Source organism: Ascoidea rubescens, assembly GCF_001661345.1.
Source record: "Ascoidea rubescens DSM 1968 unplaced genomic scaffold ASCRUscaffold_19, whole genome shotgun sequence".
In the NCBI taxonomy this organism is placed as follows: domain Eukaryota; kingdom Fungi; phylum Ascomycota; class Saccharomycetes; order Ascoideales; family Ascoideaceae; genus Ascoidea; species Ascoidea rubescens.
Genome location: NW_017962931.1, coordinates 40528 through 62691, shown reverse-complemented (window position 1 = coordinate 62691; position 22164 = coordinate 40528). Strand labels below are relative to the sequence as shown.

At 31.8% G+C, this 22164-nt stretch overlaps 8 protein-coding genes across 8 annotated transcripts; 3 read left to right on the top strand and 5 right to left on the bottom strand.

The window, feature by feature from the left end:
• Window positions 1-7500: 7500 nt before the first annotated feature.
• On the top strand, window positions 7501-7683 carry ASCRUDRAFT_19996 (uncharacterized protein; the record flags this gene model as incomplete). The annotated part of the gene is made up of 1 exon (XM_020189614.1): window positions 7501-7683. A coding segment is annotated over one exon (183 nt), but the record flags the coding sequence as incomplete, so codon positions are not given.
• A 1333-nt stretch (window positions 7684-9016) lies between these two features.
• ASCRUDRAFT_72689 (uncharacterized protein) lies at window positions 9017-9497 on the bottom strand (the record flags this gene model as incomplete). The annotated part of the gene is made up of 2 exons (XM_020192100.1): window positions 9017-9321; window positions 9374-9497. 2 exons carry the CDS (start codon window positions 9495-9497, stop codon window positions 9017-9019), a joined length of 429 nt encoding a protein of 142 aa, XP_020044579.1.
• Window positions 9498-10365: 868 nt separating this feature from the next.
• On the top strand, window positions 10366-12999 carry ASCRUDRAFT_77977 (uncharacterized protein). Its single transcript, XM_020194085.1, has one exon. It carries the CDS (start codon window positions 10796-10798, stop codon window positions 12755-12757), a length of 1962 nt encoding a protein of 653 aa, XP_020044578.1. The 5' UTR covers window positions 10366-10795; the 3' UTR covers window positions 12758-12999.
• A 747-nt stretch (window positions 13000-13746) lies between these two features.
• ASCRUDRAFT_72687 (uncharacterized protein) lies at window positions 13747-14118 on the bottom strand (the record flags this gene model as incomplete). The annotated part of the gene is made up of 1 exon (XM_020192099.1): window positions 13747-14118. The coding sequence occupies one exon, from the start codon at window positions 14116-14118 to the stop codon at window positions 13747-13749; it is 372 nt and encodes a 123-aa protein (XP_020044577.1).
• A 223-nt stretch (window positions 14119-14341) lies between these two features.
• RRP45 (exosome non-catalytic core subunit RRP45) lies at window positions 14342-15409 on the bottom strand (the record flags this gene model as incomplete). The annotated part of the gene is made up of 2 exons (XM_020190942.1): window positions 14342-14632; window positions 14720-15409. The coding sequence occupies 2 exons, from the start codon at window positions 15407-15409 to the stop codon at window positions 14342-14344; spliced, it is 981 nt and encodes a 326-aa protein (XP_020044576.1).
• Window positions 15410-15726: 317 nt separating this feature from the next.
• On the top strand, window positions 15727-16794 carry ASCRUDRAFT_39623 (SPFH domain-containing protein; the record flags this gene model as incomplete). The annotated part of the gene is made up of 1 exon (XM_020190948.1): window positions 15727-16794. The coding sequence occupies one exon, from the start codon at window positions 15727-15729 to the stop codon at window positions 16792-16794; it is 1068 nt and encodes a 355-aa protein (XP_020044575.1).
• A 218-nt stretch (window positions 16795-17012) lies between these two features.
• On the bottom strand, window positions 17013-18452 carry RNH202 (Rnh202p). Its single transcript, XM_020194084.1, has one exon. It carries the CDS (start codon window positions 18235-18237, stop codon window positions 17128-17130), a length of 1110 nt encoding a protein of 369 aa, XP_020044574.1. The 5' UTR covers window positions 18238-18452; the 3' UTR covers window positions 17013-17127.
• A 1382-nt stretch (window positions 18453-19834) lies between these two features.
• Window positions 19835-20984, bottom strand: ASCRUDRAFT_77973 (homeobox domain-containing protein). Its single transcript, XM_020194083.1, has one exon. The coding sequence runs from the start codon at window positions 20736-20738 to the stop codon at window positions 19914-19916; it is 825 nt and encodes a 274-aa protein (XP_020044573.1). The 5' UTR covers window positions 20739-20984; the 3' UTR covers window positions 19835-19913.
• Window positions 20985-22164: the final 1180 nt, after the last annotated feature.

The following is a 22164-nucleotide window of genomic DNA, read 5'->3' as shown; positions in this document are numbered from 1 at the left end:
CAAATTTGATTGGCTTGCTTTCCTCAAAACAATCAAATTTTAAAAAGGATTTTCGTTCAATTTTACTTGCTTTGCAAAGGAAATATGTTTCAAAATTAAAAGAGTTTGAATTTAATTAAAACTTAATCATAATTTTTTATTATTAGAAAACAACTTCTGCATTTTAAATCGTTAAAAGTATTACTAAGCAGAATATATAAGAGTATACTAAAATATTCCATTTAAAAAGTCACAATTAATGAAAAAGATTTAGAGTGGGTTTTGAATTGAAATTTTCTTTTTTCAGAGTCTTTATGAATAATCATTTAAAATGAAAATACTGGAGCGATATACTACATCGTGTTAGTTTTTCCAGTGCAGGTCTTTTATAAAAGAATAATGTAAGTTTTGAAGTAGATTGGGCATATCATGGTTAGAAAAGAGAACTTTTAATTCATCATGAGGATCTTTAATTAAGGTTGCAATAAATTAAAGTCAAAAGATTGCTAAAACTCAAAAAAAAAAAAAAAAACCTGGAGATAAGATTGTTTCCTTGCCTGCATTATACTATATTGATACTAATACTAATACTAATGTTAAATTGTAGTTTTAATACTAATAGCAATAATAATGTTTATGGATGATAATTTATTATTAATTCCAATTATGACACCACATTTGATCCAAGACAAATTGTTTTATATAATATTTGATTCTATTATTATATTATGACTTGATTTGATTTGGTTTGGTTTGGTTTCAAAAAGTTGATTGTGAGTAATAAATTGATTTAAAAAAATAATTAGCTTTTAAAGAGTTAAATATTAAAACAAAAAGAGGGATTTTGAGATTTAATTATAATATAATAATTATAATGTAATGATTATAATGTAATAATTATAATGTAATAACTATAATGTAATGATTTGTCTTATAATAATTATATTATAATGATTTGTCTTATTAATTTTATCAATGCTTTTAGTTTTGTAATTGGATGGATATTTTTTTGCAATTTCTATAAATTATATTCTATAATTCATTTTGAGTAAAATTATAATAATATTTTTTGAATTTTTGAAAAACAATTAATTTTAGAGATGAAATGAAGTAACAAAATGAAGACAAATTAATTTTTTTAGTTTAATTTGATAATTTTAAATAAAAGAGAAAAAAGGAATTCAATTGATTGAAATTTGTTGGCCAAAGATGAAAGCTGGTACATAGATAGTGGTTTAATTAACTTTTATAATATAATTTTAATTTTTGATAAAAGTTTACAACAAAATATTCAGTCTTGCAAACTCAACAAAGAAATTTTGAGAAAGAGAGAAAATTCACAGAAATTTAAATGAAAATGATTTCATTTTACAATTGGCCTTTATATGATAACTGAGAGCGATTATGGAAAGATACCATTAGTTGGTATGAGAATATTTTGGTTTTTATTTCTTATATTATTTGTCACAAAATAGGAAGAATAGGTCATTTTGAGTCGATACGTCAAATATCTGAATCACATACTCTTCAAGAGCTGGACAGGGCAGTTTTCTAGGTGGTTTATTGGGCAGTTGAAATATAAAGTAAAATCATTTAATACAGTAACTCTAAATACTCTTATTTAAACAGAGGAACTGGTGTTTACCTAAGTGAATCCTTTGGTTTTGTCTGTTTATTAGTGATTGCAATCATGGAATTTGGATTGAAACATGAAACATATTAGGGTTTAGATGGATATTAAGAAATTATGGAAATTAGAGATGATAACACAAAAAAATAATATAAAATAAAATAAAATAAAGTGAAGTAAATATATAATATATTTGAATATCATAAGTTTTAATAAAAAAAATATGAGAAAAAAGCAAAATGGAATATTGATCAAATAAGGATTCGTAAAGTAAATAACATAATAATAATTTGTGCTTGAAGGTACCTATTAGCAAGTAGCAAATGTATAGGGGATTTATCTTTAACAACTTTATGTTAGAATCAATTGGAATAAGTAAATTTGAATGATAACAATTGGTTGGGCTAGTGGTTAGCAAATTAGCGAATTAGCTAATCAGTAAGCAGATACCCAATTTGTAGAATCTGTATTCTCAAGGACGAAAAAATAGCACTCAAATCAAAATGAAATGAGATATCCAAATATGTTTTGATGTTGCTGATCAGAGCCAAAACTGAACCAGAGTAAAAGACACTGAAAAGAAAAAAAATTACAACAGATTATTGGTAATAACAGTTGATTTAATTTCCAGTTATGTTTTTTAAAATTTGCTATTTAGTCTTCTCAATTGGGATGTTTCTAGAAACAATTACTAGCTTCTTTGAAATTAGATTGACTAAAAATTATAATAAAATTTCTTGGACTGGTTAAAGTAAGATTGATTACAGTTGCAAATTAAATTTTGTAAATCTCATTGAGCAAAATCTGATGGATTGTTGCTGGATTATTTATGATCATGTAATTAAAGTCAAGCTAATCAATAGATACTTTCTATTGTGCTTTTTTGTTATTTCCATCTAGAATTTTTATTTTTAAAGAGCTGGCCAGTAATAAGTCCAAGAGAGAAGTTCATCTCAAGCAGTATTGAGTGAGGGTTTACAATACAATTTTGAGCAATATTGTCAATCAATTTGGTAGATCATTGGAAAATCAGCTAAAAAAATAGAGGTTTGAAGATCGCGTGTAGTTTTTTTTTATTCTTCCATGAGAATCATTGCTGCTGAAAATCAGAATAAAACTACTGTGATTTAGATTAAGGATAAATAGAAAATAAGAGGTTATTGGTTTTTTTGGTTGATCCAATATTTCTAACTTGCAACTGATTATTATGCGAGGTTTGGTGATAGTAATTAGGCTTTTCTTTGATTATGAACTCTAACTTGAATCAATTGCTTTCATCGATTGATAGGAATTTCAGCAGCTTTACTCTATTCAGTAATAGGATATTACTGAATTAGAACAAACTGCTATGGGTTTTGGAACCAAGTTGGGATACAATTTTAGTTGAAAAAGAGAAGTTTCAATTAACAATTTGAGGTGAAAAATACACTTTGAAGTGTGAAATAAATGGAATAGTAATGAATATAAGTTGATAACGAATAAAGCAAATGCCAAATGAGAATCTTTAGGAAACACCCACCATCGCTTTTAGAATTCCAGAGGAAAGCATCAAAACTATAAAAGGAGATATCAAATAATGTTCAAATACTGATCAAATAATGCCTGAATGCCAAAATAATGTTTTGTTTCGAAAAAAAATTCAAATTCATTTTCCGCATTAGGCAAACGATTCATTATGCAGCCTGACGCGTGAGTGGTTGTTATATTATGCGGTCTTGTGATGATTTCAGCAGCCATTCCACGTTTGTGTCACAGGGACGCTTTGTGCCGTGCTCCGCATTTTTCATTGGCATTCCCTGTGCAAACACAACAATATAAGCGGACCACATGCATAATCCCGATAGCGGAGGTATGTTGACTTGCTCTTTATGTCTTGGTCGAAATTTTAAAATTCCCCTGTGCGCTTCAAAAAACAATTGGACTTATTTTTTGGGGAATTGGAAAGGGACTTGAGAGCATTTTCGCGAGTTTTTTTTTGCATTTTCTTCATTTTTCTTCAGCTGGTCAAATTGTTATTGAAAACTAATGAGCAAGTCACAAAATTTAATGTCATGTCATTTTTTTCCACCTTTCCTACTAAATTCTTCCGCCCACCATTGCGAGACTTTTTGTCTGTTGCAAAATCAAGCGACTGTGAATGAATTCTCCAGTCTGCTTTGAAAATGTATTTGATCAATTCTGGTGGTGAAATTTGCCAGTCAAATACGGTCTCTCATTTTGTATTGCATCGGTTTGTCAGCATCAGACAATAGCAGCCAAAAGTCTTAAGAACCTGACAAGAGAAAATGATCGTCTTGTATTCCATCAAATTTGATTATCCAAACAAATAGATGAGGTGAAAATCAGCGAATTGGACCAATCATCGATTGCTGTTTTGCAAACAATTTGTCCAAGCCCACTGTAACCACCAAACTACTGATGCTTTTTTCTGACAATAAGATATTCCAACGAACTACTACCAGCCTGTAGCCTGTCGATGATAGAGTTTGATGGACTGTCGAGACGTTGGATAAGCAGTGGAAAAAACAGTCATTTGCAATTGCATTCCTAAAAAGAAACTCTTAGTTTTGCTTTTGTTTTTGTTTTGTTTGGGTTTTCTCTATTCAATAAGAAACCAACTACAGTGATAGCAGAACTGTGCAATGTTCAATTGCTCAACGATCGCAAACTCGGTTTTAGACATTTTGAAAATACCTTACTTAAGTTGAATGTTGTTGGTCAGAATTTTGAATTTTAACTAACATTGCAGATCAGAATCTGAAGTCAAATTTGTTCAAGTATACAGGAATTCAAAATTGAATCTGATAATTGGTTTGATGTTATAGTGAACCAATTATTAGCAATATTGCCATAGTAAAAATTTTCAAGCAGTGTTTTGAATCATGTTTCTCTCACTGTACTTACTAGAACATCTTTATCTTGTTTTTTCTTTGGCCTGCAGGATATTCTCGTCAATTTAGTAACATTAAAAAGGTTCACAGTGAGTAGCCAAATCGTCTCCTTCAGGTAGCATAATACCAATTGTAAGTTTATATTTTCTCGAAAAAGAAAACAATTCGTAAATAGATAAATGGTCTCTTTATTTACTTGTTTATTTGCTTATTTATTTCAGTCACCAATTTGCCTGTCTCTATTCATTCTTCATCTCACACAATTTCTCTTTCTTTCTCTTTGTGCTTAACAATCAAGTATTTTCAAGTACTTTCAATCCACCAAATCTACCTAATTCTCAAATTTTAAAATTTGGTTTTTGTATTATATTAAAATTTAAAACTATATTGAAAAAAAAGGATAAATTGTAAAATTTAAAATCATCAATTTAATTTTTGATTTTGATTTATTATTAATTTAAAATAATGTTAAAGTTATAATTTCCTAAAAATTATCAAAACTATCATAATTAAAACTATTTGGTTTTCTTCTTCCTTTATTCTCATTTTTTTTTGAATATATATATCAAAAATATCTGATTGATACAAATATTGCCCTATTTTATTTTTTAGAATACTCAACTAACCTTAGTCCATAATTCAATAGCCAATTTGGTGTTTTATTCAATTACTATTTAATATTTGAATATTAACTTAATCTTTTCCTGATAAAAATTTTAACTAATTTCTTTTTCTGCTAGATACATCTTATAATTTAAGTAATTCATATAAGCCAAACTATTTCAAGTTGTTTGATATTTATTTTTAAATCTCTCATTCACAATTTATTCCTTTACATTAAAAATTATTAGTGTTCTTTTTTATTTCATTTCATTTGTTATTTTTTCCTCCAATTTTTTATAATTTTTTGTTTCTCTCAATATTTTGTATTAGAAGTACAAATAAAGATATAAATATAAATAAGGATATACATTTTTATCTATTTATTCTTTTATCTATTTTTCTGGTTGAATATTGTTAATTTTATATATTGGCTAACTATAATTAGTCACTTAGTTTATAATTCTAAAGATCTCCACTTCAGCCCTTCATTGAATCAAAAAATTATCAAATCTACACTCTTGCAACTTTATATTATTTTGGATTGCTTATTATTATAATCGAAATACTTCAGATTAATTGATCCATAACTTTAATATCTCTGATTAAACATCAACACCAACATCATCAGTCATCAACTACAGCTGCTATTACCAGTCACTAGCAAGCAAATCTTCCTTTGCAAAAGAAACTCGAAAAAAAGGATCAATTTCCAGAGATTGAATTTTACAGGTTTAAATTGAGATTTCTTTCTACCAAAACAATAAAAGCAAAAGCAAGAGCAAACCATTCTCGGGTCTTAAACCTTTCTTAAACATAAACATATCTCTGTCTGCTTTCTTTTTATTCTGCATCGTTACTCTATATCGTTGCTTTCTTGATCTTCAGATCTAAAATTATCCAAAGTCTAACACAGTTTCACAAACATATTCTTTCAAGGCTTATTGGGTTTTATTAGGTTCCATTATAGATATATATACTTATTCTTGGACAAAAAGACATTTGGTATTGTGAAAAAAAAAAATTAATTTTCAATCCAAAAAAAAAATTTGAAAAAAAATTCAGGAATCTCTTGAGAACTAAAAACAATACCAATCAATTGACCTGTTTTATTTTGAAAATATGTTCACAATGTCAACACCTCCTATCCCAAATAACAACACCAACAATGGTCTACAAAACAACTCAAATCACAGTTACATCAAAAATGAGCATAACCCAAATTCAATCCATAATTTAACCAATAATAACACATTGAACCCCATAGTAGCCAGTTCTGCATCTGCATATCAACAAGCTAATGAGAGCTACTCCCAACTTCACCAAACCTCTTATTTGTCACAAATCACACAGCAAAGTGCACCTTATATGACTCAGCAACCATCCCAAGCACAAGCTCAACCTACACAACAATACCAAACAGCTCTTTACCAGCCAGCATTTCCAGCTCAACAGCTTTATTCAGCTTCTCCTATTTCGTATTATCAAACGTATAATCAATGGTCTACACCATTAATACCTCAGTCTGAAATCACACAACAACAGCAACAGCAGCAGCAGACTCAACAACCCCAAAGTTCTTTGGATAGTGGTTCAATTCCCCCCACTTATAATTCTGCTTCAAATTCCACTTTGCCTTCTATAAGTAACCCACCAAATCCATCAAACCCACCATTGGAAACAATTGCTTATAATAATAACTCCACCCCGAGTTATTATGCAGCAACTTCAAATCAAAACCAGGCCATTACACAGCCTATAGTGCAACAGCAACAGCAACAGCAGCAACAACAACAGACACAGCAGCAAACCTTTCCATCAATTTATGCACAATCAACAACAGTGAATGCAAATCCCAATACGAGTTTAAATTCAATTTCGAATCCAAACAATTCACAAATGTATTCAAGTTATTCGAATAATTTTCAAACTCTTCAACAATACAAAACAGAAGATAATATTTCATTTTCGTCAAGTTCTACAGCCACACAAACATTAGATCCGCTAAATTCATTAAATCAAATAGGGCTACCCACATATAGAGTACTTCAAAGCAACTCACAAATACCACAGTCTCAACAAAGAATGGGGTATTCAACATCAACACCTCAAATTTCACAAATGTCGACATTGTTAACTTCCAACCAAGAAATTACACCACCAAGCAATTTAAGTTCTTCTAATATTAATGGTAGTCTTAATGGGATCAATAGTCTTAATGGCGTTAATGGCGTTAATGGTATTAGTGGGATTAATGGGATTAATCATATCAATAATGTTAACAATAACAATGACAATAGCAATAAAAGTACACCAACAAGTTCTAGAAGAAGACATCGAAAAAGAACAAATAGTTATGCAACTACAGCAGGAATGACACCGGAAACAGCAGCTAGAAATAGATGTCCTAGATGTCAAAAGCAATTTAAGAGACCATCATCATTACAAACCCATTTATATTCTCATACAGGGGAAAAGCCATTTCAATGTACATGGGAGGGATGTGGTAGATTATTTTCAGTAAGGTCTAATATGACGCGTCATATGAAGCTTCACGAAAGAGATTTGAAGAATCAAGAAAAGGATGGTATGAATCTAGGGATTAGTAGTAACTCACAAGCAGGACAAGAAAAAGCACATCAAACACATCAAACACAATCAATTGTTGGCAGTGGTAACAGTAACGAAAATAATAATAATAGTAATAGTAATAGCAATAGTAATATTAATAATGGAAGTGGTAATGCAGTGACATTACCACATCTTGCAACATTGGGAAGTTCAGTACCATTACAATATGGAGACAGAGGCAATCATAATTATCGTGGAGATAATCGATATTCATCATATAGTGGACCAGGATTGGTGAATTCAGTGACAGGTAATTTATCATTAAATCCGAGCTCATTGGGGTTTAACAATTTGAATTTGAGTAATTTGAATAATACTGGTAGTAATACTAGAAATATTAATAATATTAATAATGATAATAATAATAATAATGATAATAATAATAATAATAATAATAATAACAATAATAATGGTGGTGATATTAATAGAAGTCCCAATTCATCAAGAAACAATTGAGGATGAAGAAAGATAGTAGGACTGATACTAGTGATAATGACAATATATTAAGTCTAAAAGACTTTTATAATTGAGATGGACAAAAAGGATAATTATAAGTAACTTTTTTTCAATTTTTTTTCAAATTATTTGTTTAGTTAATTTTTTTTTTGTTTCATTGATGTTTTATGTTTCTTTGTGATATTTATGATATTTCTTTATGATATTTCTGCATTTTTTCAGAGTTGCAAGCCAAGTCAAGTTTAGTTAAGATAAGATAAGTTACGATGAGTTAAGTTAAGTTATTGTTAAATGAAGATAAGTTGAAACTAGATAAAATAAAAATATAGTAAAAAAGTGTTTTTCTATGGGTATGCTTGATTTAAAAATTTTTATAAGATTTTCTTTAAATTCATAATTCTGTTTATTTATTTTGATTAATTTGTTTATTTTGTTGATTGTTGATTGATTGTTTTGTTTTTAGTTCATTTATTTTATTGTATATCATTTTATTTCATTTTAATTTCAGCCATTTTATCTTAGTTTAGTTCAATTCACGATTTATTAATTTATCAGATTATAACATAGTTTAATAGATCGACATTGATTTGAATTGAACAGCGAAGGTGAGGAATATATATACCAGAAGGAAAGAAAATGGGGTGCTGGTGCAGTTCTTGATTAGGAAAGAGCGACAAGAAACACAAGGGTCCAGCTGCAACAACAACAACTGAACAGCGATAGAACAACAGAAAGCAGCCAGGGAAACAATCGAAGGACAAAAAGGATAGAAACAGAACAATAAAGCAGCCGAAAAATACTTCAAACCATCCATCGAACAATAGAACACTCAATCGTTCATCTCCCAATCCTGGCCCCGGACCGTTGCGCCGGCAACTGGCTCCTGCAAGATGCATTCAAATGTAGATGCATCCATATAAAAGCAGAAAGCGGCGTAGAACACCTTTGGCGCGCTCTGATTGGCTTTAGCAGCAGAACGGCGTTGCGGAGAAGCAGCTCCGCCCTGAGGGTCTTTTTCCGCGGCAGCTCCGGCGCGGCATCCCGTGACCAGGAAGAGACAGCGCACCGCCACAACCACAACCACGGGCGCTGTGGCGCGCTCTGCCCTCGTCCCAGGGCGTCCTTTTCTGCGCCCTGCTCGGTGTCCTGTTTCGCACGGGGACTGCTGCACTGGAGGCACACTTACCCTGCCTGTTATGGAGCCGGCACTCCCGCACGCACCGGGCCGACACCGGCCTGAGCAGCAAGGACAAAGTTTCTCTTCCGCCGCAACTTCCGCCTCCGTCTGCGATTTTACCAGTTTTTTCCATTTCTCATCTACAGTTTTCCCAATCTTTAACAGTTTTCCCAATCTTTAACAGTTTACCAATAGCTCAACATCTCTTTAACTGAAGTTTATCGTCTATCAACAGCTTAGCATCTGCTTAACAGTTTATTGTGTCGTTATTAGTCCAGACAGGCTTTTTAATGAATTATTATTATCTCAAATCAGCCTACTTATATGAATATTCTTTAAACTGTTCCACCAGAGAAATATTTTCACTGATTTTTATCACTGTTTTTTGCAAAATTGAATCATATTTTAATCTCCTAAATAATATCAGAAACCTTCTGAATTGATTTATTGGATTTATTATCGTTGAGCTACAACTGACACCTTCCAAACCATCCTACGTATTGTTCATATTTTTTTTTTTCTTCTTCCTAAAGGGAATCTATCTCAATTGTCTCTCTAATATTCTCTAATATTCTCTAATATTCTCTAATATTCTCTAATATTCTCCAGCTATTTGATTGAATTTGATTATTTCTGTTCAATTCAAACAAAAAAACTAAAGAAAAAAATTTTATACTTTTCAATTGCCTGTGAACTACCAAAATTCCCTTTCCATATTTCAACAGCTAACAATCTCACCAACTATTTCCATACATCAAAAGAATTTAAAAAATTGAAAAAAAAGTTTTCTTTCAACAAAAAATTGTTTTAAACTTAGACTGCTATTATTCTGTTCTATTTATTAATTTTCTATTTTATCCAATTTAATATTCAAATCTTCTGTCTACAGTCCTATTCATAGTCCTATTCACATCCATAGGCCTATTTATTATTCATATTCACTTTTAATATTCACTTTCAATATTCCTATTCATATTTATACCTACTCCATTTTATCTTATTATCATTATTATTATTATTAATCATTACAGGTACAAGTATAATTATAATTATAATTATAATTATCTCTATAATTACTATATATATATAATATATTTTCCTATCTTTTTTCTTTTCTTTTCTTTCCCTTTCTTTTTTCTTTTTTAATCCAACTTATCTTGACTTATCTAACGATTAGTCTCACTACTATCAAATTGCTTTGTATCATATCTTATCATATCTTATCATATCTTATCATATCATAACCTATTTTATTATATTTAATCTCCTATCATATCTTATCTTGCCCTTATCATATCTAATCTTATCACACGTTATCTTATACTATTCTCATATATTATCCCAATATCACTTCTAATATCACTTCTAATATCGCTCCTATTAATCATCCTCTTATAACTATATTCATTCTTATAATATCCCAATCCTAAAATGTTTAGAATTGTCACAAATTCAAGCTTGAACTCCACATTCAAAGCTAGAGTCGTCCCCCAAGCTTCTCATTTAAATTTCACAACAACAACTTCCTCTGCAAACTCCTCAACAACCTCTGCTGCCGTTGCTGCTCACGCTGCAAAAAACTTCAACTTCAACTCAAAAAGATTCAACTCTCCTTACCAAAATAATAATAATAACAACAACAACAACAGTAACAACAACAATAATCACTCAAACAATAATCACTCAAACAATAACAACAATAACAACAACAACAATCACTCAAACAATAACAATAACAATAACCAAGTTAGCTATAATACTCAAAACCACAATAACAACAACAACAGAAATAATAGAAGTAACAGAAAGAAATTCTACAACAACAGTAGCAATAACAACAACAACTTCAACAACTTCATTCCCAATGGTAGAGATAACCCATGGTTCCACCAATTGGTCGCCTTTGAAGAATCGGTCTCTCAATCCTCAAAAGCCTCGAGATTCAATTCTGCCTTTGATCCTATTTTCTGGAACTCAATTGGTAAAGCAATGTCCCTCTATAGAGAACTAAGTGGCACTCCTGATTTTGGTGCTGAAAGAGTCTCAAAACTAGTCTACCTACTCCACACTGGTCTCAGACAAAACAGATCCCAAACTTTACGTCTAGACAAAAAACCTGATTTCGACTCAAAATCTTTCCACAAAGATATGAGCGACTTTCTATGCACTTCCCTTCGTGAAGTCTCCAATGATATCATTGACAACAAAATATCCATCAACGAATATGGTGCAATGCACTTGATCACCTCATTTAAAGAACTAGTCCTATACGAAGAAGCAATCTCAATCTGGTTCTCCTCAAGAAATTCAAACTCCTCCTCTGTCTTCCTAGACCCAAGAGTTGTAGGCGTCGTCTTACCAATAATGTACGAAAATGGCCACTCGTTTGAAAATATCAACAAACTATTCGAACAAAGCAAAGCAACCATAGACTATTACCACCCAAATTTGGCCGTGGGAATGATCAGAACTTGTTTACTCGCCAACGAAATCAACCAAGCTTTGCGTCTATTTGAAGAGTTGTGTGCAAATGCTCAACAAAAGAGATTTGGTTACTTGACCGAAACTCATTTATCTTTTATTGGTGAATCTAATGACTTGAATGTCGCAAACACCTTCTTTGAAAAGGCCCTCAATGATGAAATGCCCTATAAAGTCGATTTGCAAGCTCCTTATATTAAAAAATTCATGTCAAATACCTGGTCTCAAACTAAAGATTTTGACAAAGTATTAAACATCTGGATTAAATGTTGGGGCAACTATGGTATCAACGTTAATAAAGGTGTTTCCTCTTCAATCAATGACTTGTTTTTATCAATCTTTTTTGAAAACTATGCCAATGATTCCAACATTGGCTTTTTAAAATTAAAAGACATCATCAGAATCTATAACAATATCAAACCAGTCGACGAGCCCTTTTTAAACATTATCATGACAAAATGTGCAATTTGGGATGATTCATCAATCATTGAAAGCATTAACGATGCTTATCAAATTTATGGTGCTGAGAAAACTGTTGTTGCTTACAGAGTCTACTTGAAGACCTTAGGACATTCTAATGTTTCTGAAGATCATATTTTCAATGCTTGGAATAGTTTATTACAATTTGCAGATTTAACTGGTGCGACATTTATTCACAATGCAGACTGGGCTGCCTTAAGAGATGCTACTATTGCTTCAAAGGATTATTCAAAAAGTAGAATTGAAACTTATTGTAAAATTATTAAATTATATTCAGTTTATTGCAGAGATTTAAGACAATTCAATATGATTACTGAGGTTAATGGAACCAAACATCCAGGTATCTTACCTTATTTACACAATTTAAATTCCTTGGATGTTTTTGGTATTAAAATTCCTAATTTCACTAATTTCAAACAATTATCAAGTTAATCAAGTTAATCATATTAATTTTCATTAAATCAATTTTTAATGTACTTTTATTCAAAATTAAACATTCAAATTCAAATCTAAATTCCAATTCCAATTCCAATTCCAATTCCAATTAAACATTCAAATTCCAATTCCTAATGAAAATTAATCAATATTATTTTAGTTTATTTAAATATTCCTGTTTTAGTTTACTCTATTTTTGTTATTTCAAATTAGAAATATAACCTGCTATCCTATCCTATTTTATTTACTTTATTTTATTTTATTTATTATAATCTTTTATTGGCTATGCAATAATTTGATTAATATGTTTACTTATACTATTCATTAACTGATATTTTTGTTTCTATTATTCCCTGTTTTGTTTTTATTTATTATACTTATTTAATTTACTCAAGTTTTATCATTTATTTAATTTGTCTTTATCACTCTTATCTATTTATTATTTATTACTTATTACTTATTACTTATTACTTATTACTTATTACTTTCAGTATTTCAACAACTTATTCAATTTTGATTTTGATTTTTTTTGTTTCTTATATTTATTTATATTCATTAATTGATTACATATCAAGACTCAAAGAAAAAAGTAAAAAAGTAAAAAGCAAAATATAAACATACAGACTGAGAAATGTCTTTATTATGCCTATATTTTATTCAATAAATCACCAATTAATCAACTTTCTATCCTACTTATTTGTAAATTTTGTTTAATGAAGCTTCATATTTTTTCCACATTTTTCCACATTTCCTCATGATTGTTCATAATTTATTCTATTTTTCCTAATGGTTTATAATTTTATTTAATATTACGTATATTCAACTTATTAAACCCAAAAAATTTTGCTCTATAAAATGACTTGATTAGGCAGATTATGATCAGGTATATAACTTAAATACTGTTTTGCACCCGAAAGTGACATATGTTGCTATTATTCCACTCTTGCTGGATGAAGAAGTCAGAGCCTGTATGCAATAGTGGTTCCTCAATCGTAGACCAAGGTCTGGTTTTTGTTCTGAAGCTTCTCGTTATATGCCAGCTTCAAAACAGCCTGGGTGGACATCTTCTGCTGCTTGTGAAGCTGCTGGCCCAACTGGCCCTTGGGTGTGTTCTTTGCAGCTCGCTTCTCAGCAGCAAGAGCAGCAGCCTGGCGAGCATCGAGAGCCCCTTGGTTGTCTTCCACAGCATCTGTACCTCCTAGTCGCTGGCCCTTTTGTGCTGTCTTGGGTCTCCTGGAGGGCTTCTTGGTGGTGGAGTTGCGTCTGATGTTTTTTGTGTTGGAGGTTCTGCTCTGGTGTTTTTCGTTGCTCTGAGCAGCTGGAGCAGAGGCATCTTCAGAAGAACAGCAGTTTCCCATTGTGAGCAGTTGTGGTGAATAGGGGAAAGAGAGCAACAGAAGATGGAGAACAGTTTTATGGCAGGCTGTGGAGGTTGTTATTGTTGGAACATTTCAACAGCCAAACTAACTTTAATTTTAACTTCAGCCATCTTAGCACACTTCAGGCCTACAGAAACTGGTTCTTTCCCTTAAGTGGTGGTGTATTAGATTACATACAATAATAGCGAGCAGATATATACCCTCAGAGCTCATTTGTCTGTCGAGCATTTTCGGCTCTGAGCTCATCGAGAGGAACGTTCTCTAGTCGTCTGAGCTGGTCCTCCTTCAATGTGCTCTTAATCTTCTCTGTCAACTCGTCCACAATTTTGACTGCCCTGTTGCAGCAGTTCAAAATGGTCAATGCATCGATGGGCAATCCCCCATTCTTGAGTATCTGGCAAACCTCCTTGTTTTTGTTCATTGTGATTATCAAGAAACTCTGTCTTAGCATTTCTTCCTTGAGACTCGCGTCAAGCAAGCAAATAACACTTTGCTCTCCATTTTCAGCCTGGTTAGTGTTCTTGGTGACATTTTGACTGCTGTTTCCGGTTTCATTGTCATCGTCACTTCCCATTTCTACATCCTTGTCGTTATCTTTGTCATTGTCTCCAGTGTCACCACCACTAGAAGTACTCGTGTAAAACGAAAAGGTTATAGAAATTGGAATGTGCAAAATAGACAAGCTGATGGGATCTATCTCATTTATAGGATGGATAATTAGGTTGGCATATTGCTGATCGTTGTTGCTACCACCACTGGCATTTTGGTTATTATTTATTGTCACATTGTTTAGTTTGAAATGTAGCAACCCCACAATAACAGCCAAATTGCTTATATCAATAAAATTCCCATCAAACTCAATGAAATGTAAATCTGCTTTAATTGACCAGCAGAATTTGCCTGCTATTATACACAAGCTCTCCAAGTCTAAAGAATTCGATCTCTTGATCGACTTTTCAATCATTCTTTGAATCAATAGCTCGTCGTTATCCGATGAGCTGAAAAGTAGCAAATTGGAATTCAACTCAATATTGATGTTGAAGATCCCCTCGAAGGGCCTGTCTTCAAAGGGCTTCACTATCTCTGATGATATTCGTACAACCACTCGACTTCTGCCCAACTTCACATCAACATACCCATATTCTTCACCAAGCTTGATCTCAACGTCTCTGAACTGCTCAATTTCCCTGCCATCCAATCGCTTGCCCTGGGCCAAAAGCTGCAAGAGAAACTCCTGCTCGTTACGCGACAACACCACACCCTTCACCATCTTCTCCGCTTTAGCACACTCTTACAATTGCCTTACTGCTTCTGCTTCTTCTGCTGCTTCTCCTTCTCCTTCCTCAGCTCAAAAAACCGGCTCTAAAAATTTTAGTGCACGTGATCTTCAGCCCCAAACAACCTTTTTTGCCATCGTTGTGCTTTTTATTCTTCTTATTCTTCTTTTGTTGTTTCTTTTGCTTCCTGTGCGTTGCTCTCCTTTTTCTGCTTGTCAGTTCACTTTCCACCATGCTTTCCACTGCCAGAAGATCCATGTTTGTGCCTGTGCAATCTCTTTCTTTGCTCGGCTCTGTCAACAAACAATTGATGCTACAATCTCGTCGCAATATATCCAACTTTTCTTCTTTAAACTTCTTTCAAAAGGAATCGTTACCAACAAATACAATAATTAAATTTGTTCCCTCTGGTACTGCTTATATTGTTGAAAGAATGGGTAAATTCCATAAAGTTTTACAACCAGGTCTTGCATTTTTATATCCATTTATCGACAAAATTAAATATGTTAAATCCTTAAAGGAAATGGCAATTGAAATTCCTTCTCAATCCGCCATCACTTCTGATAACGTCACCTTAGAAATGGATGGTGTTCTATATATCAAAATCTTCAACCCCGAAAAGGCTAGTTATGGTGTCGAAGATGCAGAATTTGCAATCTCCCAATTGGCTCAAACTACAATGAGATCAGAAATTGGTCAATTAACTTTAGATCATGTATTAAAAGAAAGACAGTCTTTAAACAATAATATCAACATTTCAATAAATGAAGCCTCCAAAGAATGGGGTATTAAATGCTTAAGATATGAAATTAGAGATATTCATCCTCCGCAAAACGTTTTACAAGCAATGCACAGACAGGTCTCTGCTGAAAGAAGTAAAAGAGCTGAGATCTTAGAATCCGAAGGTCAAAGACAATCTGCCATCAATATAGCTGAAGGTTCTAAAATTTCTTCAATTTTGAACTCTGAAGCAATTAAAATGGAAAATATAAATAAAGCTTCTGGTGAAGCCGAAGCTATTCTTTTAAGAGCCAAAGCAACGTCAGAAGGTATAAGACAAATAGCCAAAGCCATCCAAGAAACTCCTGGTGGTTCTGATGCTGTCGCATTACAAGTTGCTGAGCAGTACATTAACGCTTTTAGTAAATTAGCCAAAGAATCAAACACCTTAGTCATCCCTGCAAGTTTAGGTGATATGAGCTCTTGGGTGGCAAGTGGTTTAAGTATTTACAATGGTATATCCGGCAGCTTGAATCCAAAACAATCTGCTGAAAAACTATTAAATCAACTTGACCACAAAAAAACAACTAAAAATGTAAATGATAATTCAATTGAAAATAATCAATTCCAAAATAATGATCAACAAAATATTCAATAAATTGCATAACCATCACAATTTAATGTTTATATATATTGATTATATGTATACATGATTATTTTTATTTATCTTTATATTTACATTTATATTTTTGATTTTCTTTTTGATTTTTCTGGATTTTATTTCAACTTTATTATTTATTATTATTACCAATATTGAATTTTTTTTCTTTTTTCTTTTTATTTTTATTTTTTTTAAAAAACTAAAACTTTCCTTAACTTTGTTTTTTATTTTATTTTTCATTGCTTTATAGTTGTACTTTTATGGGAAATTTCTGTAAATATTTATAAAAATTGATATAAATTATAAGATATGAATTTATGAATTAATTTATCACTTCTTGAAAAAAAAATCCAATGCTCCTTTACCAACTTGAACTTTTTTCGTTGTAGCAGTTTTTTTAGTAGTTTTAGCTTTATTGTTATTTTTATTATTATTTTTATTAAAACTTTTAATGTCATTGCTTAATGAATCGTTTAGTTCATTGATATTTTTTTGTGCAATTAATTTTTTCGATTTTTCTTGTTCTAAAAGTCGAGAATATTCATCGAGTTTAACAAAATCCTTTTCATAGTATTTGGAGATCAACTGGTCCACAAGTTTGTTATTCAAATAAGCTTGAAATATATTAATTGCATACTTGGTTTTGATTATATTGAGAATATCATTTGGTATACCATTTTCATATTCTTTTGAATCCTCATTTACATCGTTTTCTCCCTTATTTGAATAATATTTCTTGTATATTATCGAATTTAAGATCGAAACAGGGAAATTATTCACCTCGACAAAATTTTCAATTTTAGCCTGTAGATATTTCAATGTCTTTACTATTGAAAATTTATAGTAGGATTGTTCATTCTCAGCTATCTGATCACAGATCTTATCCAATTTCTGTATTATCATTGACTTGGGAATCAAATTGAAGTTATCGCTCCATTTATCACTAAATTTGCCAATCAATGCCTCAAGTGAATCAAGTATATCTTCTATCGTCAAATACCTCGCCTGTTCTCGGTTTCTCCTGCTGCCATCGTCTTCTTTAGCATCAACGACAAAGAAAGATATGAGAAGATACACTATATTGCAGGGAGTGGCAATGTAAACCAGTGGGTCCTCCAATATCAATCCATTGTCGCCACTCTTTTTGCTGTGCTCAACCAACAACGACTTGACTGCCTTGCTGTTTTTCGTTTCCACTCTGTTGATGGAGCTGAGATGGGGATTGCTACCACTGATCTTCCTGATCTCGTACAAACAAGCTCCCAGTGCCTCTTTGCCACCAGAAACACCACCGGAAATACCTCCAACAAGCAAGTGCAACACAGCGAGAGAAAAGTTTCTGGGACTGGGCAATTGAACGATGATCTTCTTCCTGCTGTCATCCAACACGTCCCCAGTGGGCAATATCACAACTCTGGGCTGGTCTCTGAGAGTGTTCATCCTTCTTCTGCTGCTTCTGTTGCTTTTGCTGCTTCGAAAACGCGTCAACGGCAGAATTTCCACACAAAACGCGAAATCCTTCAAGGCGATTTAAAATTGCCAAAATGCAAACTTTGCAACAATCGTCCACTTCTGTTCACTTTTGTTCGCCTTCAACAGGAATTTTAAATAATAATTGTGGAAATCAGGTTATATTTCTTGTTTTTTGCAAATCAGTAAACCCACTTTGGTTGTTTCTGTAAAAGAATGTTTCTTTTCCAAAAAATTTGACACTTTCCTATCACCTTTAAATATTTTAAGACAAAACCGTTGAGTTTTTGAGACATTTTTTGATTATATCTGAAAATTTTAATTATAAATTTACAACTAAAACCCTTGGGGAAACAGTAAAATAACTCGCTAATGTTTAAATGTGTTGATAGAAACCACTCAGGTCCACAGAAAATCTTTTCTTCTCATTAAATTTCTGGATGGTTCTCATCAGATCTGGAATTAATTAATATTTTGTTCGATTTGGTCAGTTTAATAACTTTCTATCGTTTACGTACTTACAATGTTGAGTTAAATTGAATTAGATTGAGTTAGATTAAATAAAATAAATCATCTATTTATATAATATATACCAAAAAAAACAAAAACCAAAAGATGGAAAACATTAATGACTAAAAAATTATGAACTGAAGTAGTGAAAATACCAAAAAAAAAGTATAAAATGAATTTTATGAAAAATGCAAAAAATGTACTATATTATAAACTATTTATAATTTTTTTTTGGAAATTGAAAACAAAAAAAAAGTAATTCAACAAGAAAAAACTGTCAAAAAAAAGCAAAGGCAGAAAAATCAGCAAATATTAAAATTTCAAACTATCTTTTAAATTGTCTTTTTGTTTAAAAAGAAAATTACAACTAAAAGGAGGTGAAAAATTTTGAAAGGTTAAAATTAAAAATGAAAAGTAAAATGGGAAAAATAACCATTAAACATTAAACAGTAAACACTTCAGTAATATGATAATTGATTGTTTATTGTTTTGAAATTTGAAATTTGAAATTGAGTTGAAAAAAATAGTAATTATTATCATTATTATTTTCAATCTTAGGAGGATCAAGATGAAATGATTTTTATTTAAATTTTTATCCAGTCAATTGACAATTCATCTATGAATAAAATAGACAATTATGTGAAAGTTGCTTGTATTATTATTATTATTATTATTATTATTATTATTATTATTATTATTATTATTATTATTATTGTTATTGTTATTGTTATTGTTATTGTAATTGTTATTGTAATTATTAATATAATATATTATAACTTTTTTGCTAAATATATGAAGAAATGTATTTAACATTGAGCAATAAATTTCTCTTTTGATGGAAAATTGTAAATTTAATATTAATACAGGAGAAAACAAAAATTGATAAAAATTGTAAAAAATTTAAATTTTAAGAAAATTATAATACATGTTTGTTTTGATTAAGAAAAGGGAGATTGAAATGTGTGAGAAATAATAAAAAAAAAGAATAAAAAAAAAACATAAAAAAAAACAATAAGAAAATGAGAAACAATTGTTTATTTCAACAATTATTTTCTTATATATGAGTGTGTTATAATTTAAATTTTTTAAAACTTTTAAAGTCAATTTGTTTTTCTTTAATTGGAGAATGGATGGAATTAAGAAGCAATTGTAACATGCTTATCTCTCATATCCTTTAGCAACGTTACTTTTCTTCTTCTGGCATTAATAAACCAGTTATCCAATTGTTGTGGGGTCAAACCAGTTTGAGTGCAAAGATAGCTTTTTTCTCTTGCATTAGGATAAGGACGATCTAAATTTTCCTTTAGCCAGTTCATCAAGACATCAGTGGTTGCTTTGGGTAGGTTTTTTCTTTTTCTCTTGAAGTTGTCGATTGAGTCGTTTTTGTTCATCATAAGACTGGCAGGGGACTCGTTTATCACTGGACGAAAATTAGCAAAGGAAGTTGATGATTTTAGGATGGGGGGATGAACTCTTTGTTGCAGCATACTTTTGTGGATTTGGTATTCTTGCATTTCGATTTGGTTGTGGTTGAAGTCCCCTGGAAGGATTTCCTTTACCCCAGGTAGTTTGACACTTGGAGTTCTGTCCATGGGGAGCGAATGGGAGGAATTTTTCCTAAAATTGTCACAACTGAAGGTCTTGAGATGTAGGTTATTCGGGGGATTAGTGATGTTGTAGGGAGACGACGCTTGGTTGGTCATGTTCATGGAGTTTAGGTACTGGTAGTTCGGAGAATTCATAGGATATTGGTTGAGGGTATTGAGGTTGTTGATTGTGTTGATTGGTATATTAGAGTTCATGAGAGATTGGTTGTACTGGTTGGGAGAGAGTTGGTGGTTAATGGGGTTGTTGTGAGGATCAATAGGATGGTGACCATGGTTCAGAGAATGGGAGTGGGAGTGATGGTGACGAGAGTTGTTGCTCTGGCCTGTGTTGCTCATTAGATTGTTTAAGTCCATGCTGAGGAGCTGTTGAAGAGCTGTTGGGGGTAAGAAGTGTGGTAGAGCAGTGGAGGGAGGTCTTTATAACAGCGAGATAGAGGACAACAGAAATCAAAGCAAATTAAAGTGAAATGAAATAAAAGGAAGCAAAATAAAAGGAAAAACTACAAAGAAAGGAATATAAATCCCAAAAGGAAACTATAAAATTTTTTTTTCCAAGCAAAAGCAGAAGAAATACCAAAGAAAAAAAATATGTTGAAAGAAAATGGGGGAATTAAAACAGTTTTTATAACAAAATATTCTTATTAGGTGAACAATATAGGTTATTGTATGAAGATAAATATTAAACAACACCAACAGAAAATCAAATTTTTGCAAAAAATTAATTTTAAAGATAAAAAAACTGTTTGAGAAAATTCTAAAGGCAAACCTAGTTTCCGTCGACGGATTGCTGATCGTAGCAAACGCCGGAACTTGCGGCAACCTCGGGAGTGGTCGTGTTTGTGCATTGTTTGTAAACATCCGTCTATGTTCGACTACCGTTCGAGTTTCCGTGAGTATTTGCGCGTTCCGGTGGCGGCAACTCTGCGAGTGACAGAAGCAGCAGAAGCAGCAGAAACAACAGCAGGGGCCTTGCTGTAACACCAGCTCCAGTGGTGGGAGAAGTGGAATTCGGTGCTCGCAAATGGCCTGCTCCCACTGGTGATTTTCAGGCTTACGTATTTACTTGTCCAGAAGTCGACGTAGATCTTTGGCTGGTGAGAGCTGGTGCCAGCAAAGGCTTGCAAGAATGTGTGCTGTATTGGAAGTTTAACTCAAGTTTAAAGCAAAACCCACTGGAATCACAACTTGAATAATCGTACTGCTGATTCTTGAGTAATTTGGGTTGGCTCTTGAGCTACAATTGGTTGTTCAAAAGAGTATAATCAGGGGATATGCTTTTGAATTTATTTAATGCTCATATCTTTTAGCAAAATCACTAAAACACAAATTAGTAAAAAGATATAAGTTGGTAGTGATTATTATTATGTTAAAAAGGTTTAAAGAATTACAGTCAAGGCAAGAAAAGATTCACAATTGAATCTTAATCAACACTTCTGACTTGGATATTTTCTTTCATATAAACTGGCTGCTGCTCATGATTGTATTGGTTATGGAGATCAAATTTTCATCCAGCTACTCAACTGTTTGGCCAGCTATTCAATCAACCACCTAGACACTGAATTAACTGCTCGATTATCCTTTACCTCAAACAACTATCGCCCATATTTTGACTTGAATTATTCTGTAATGATCCAGAAATAACTTTTGACAGATAATAAGTTGACTGACTATTTTATAAATTTAGGAACTTTATTTTCTTGTGGGAGAAAATATACTGCTATTTCAATATAGATTGGCCATTTTTACTTGTCATAAGTTATAGCGTAACTGATGGTTGGGC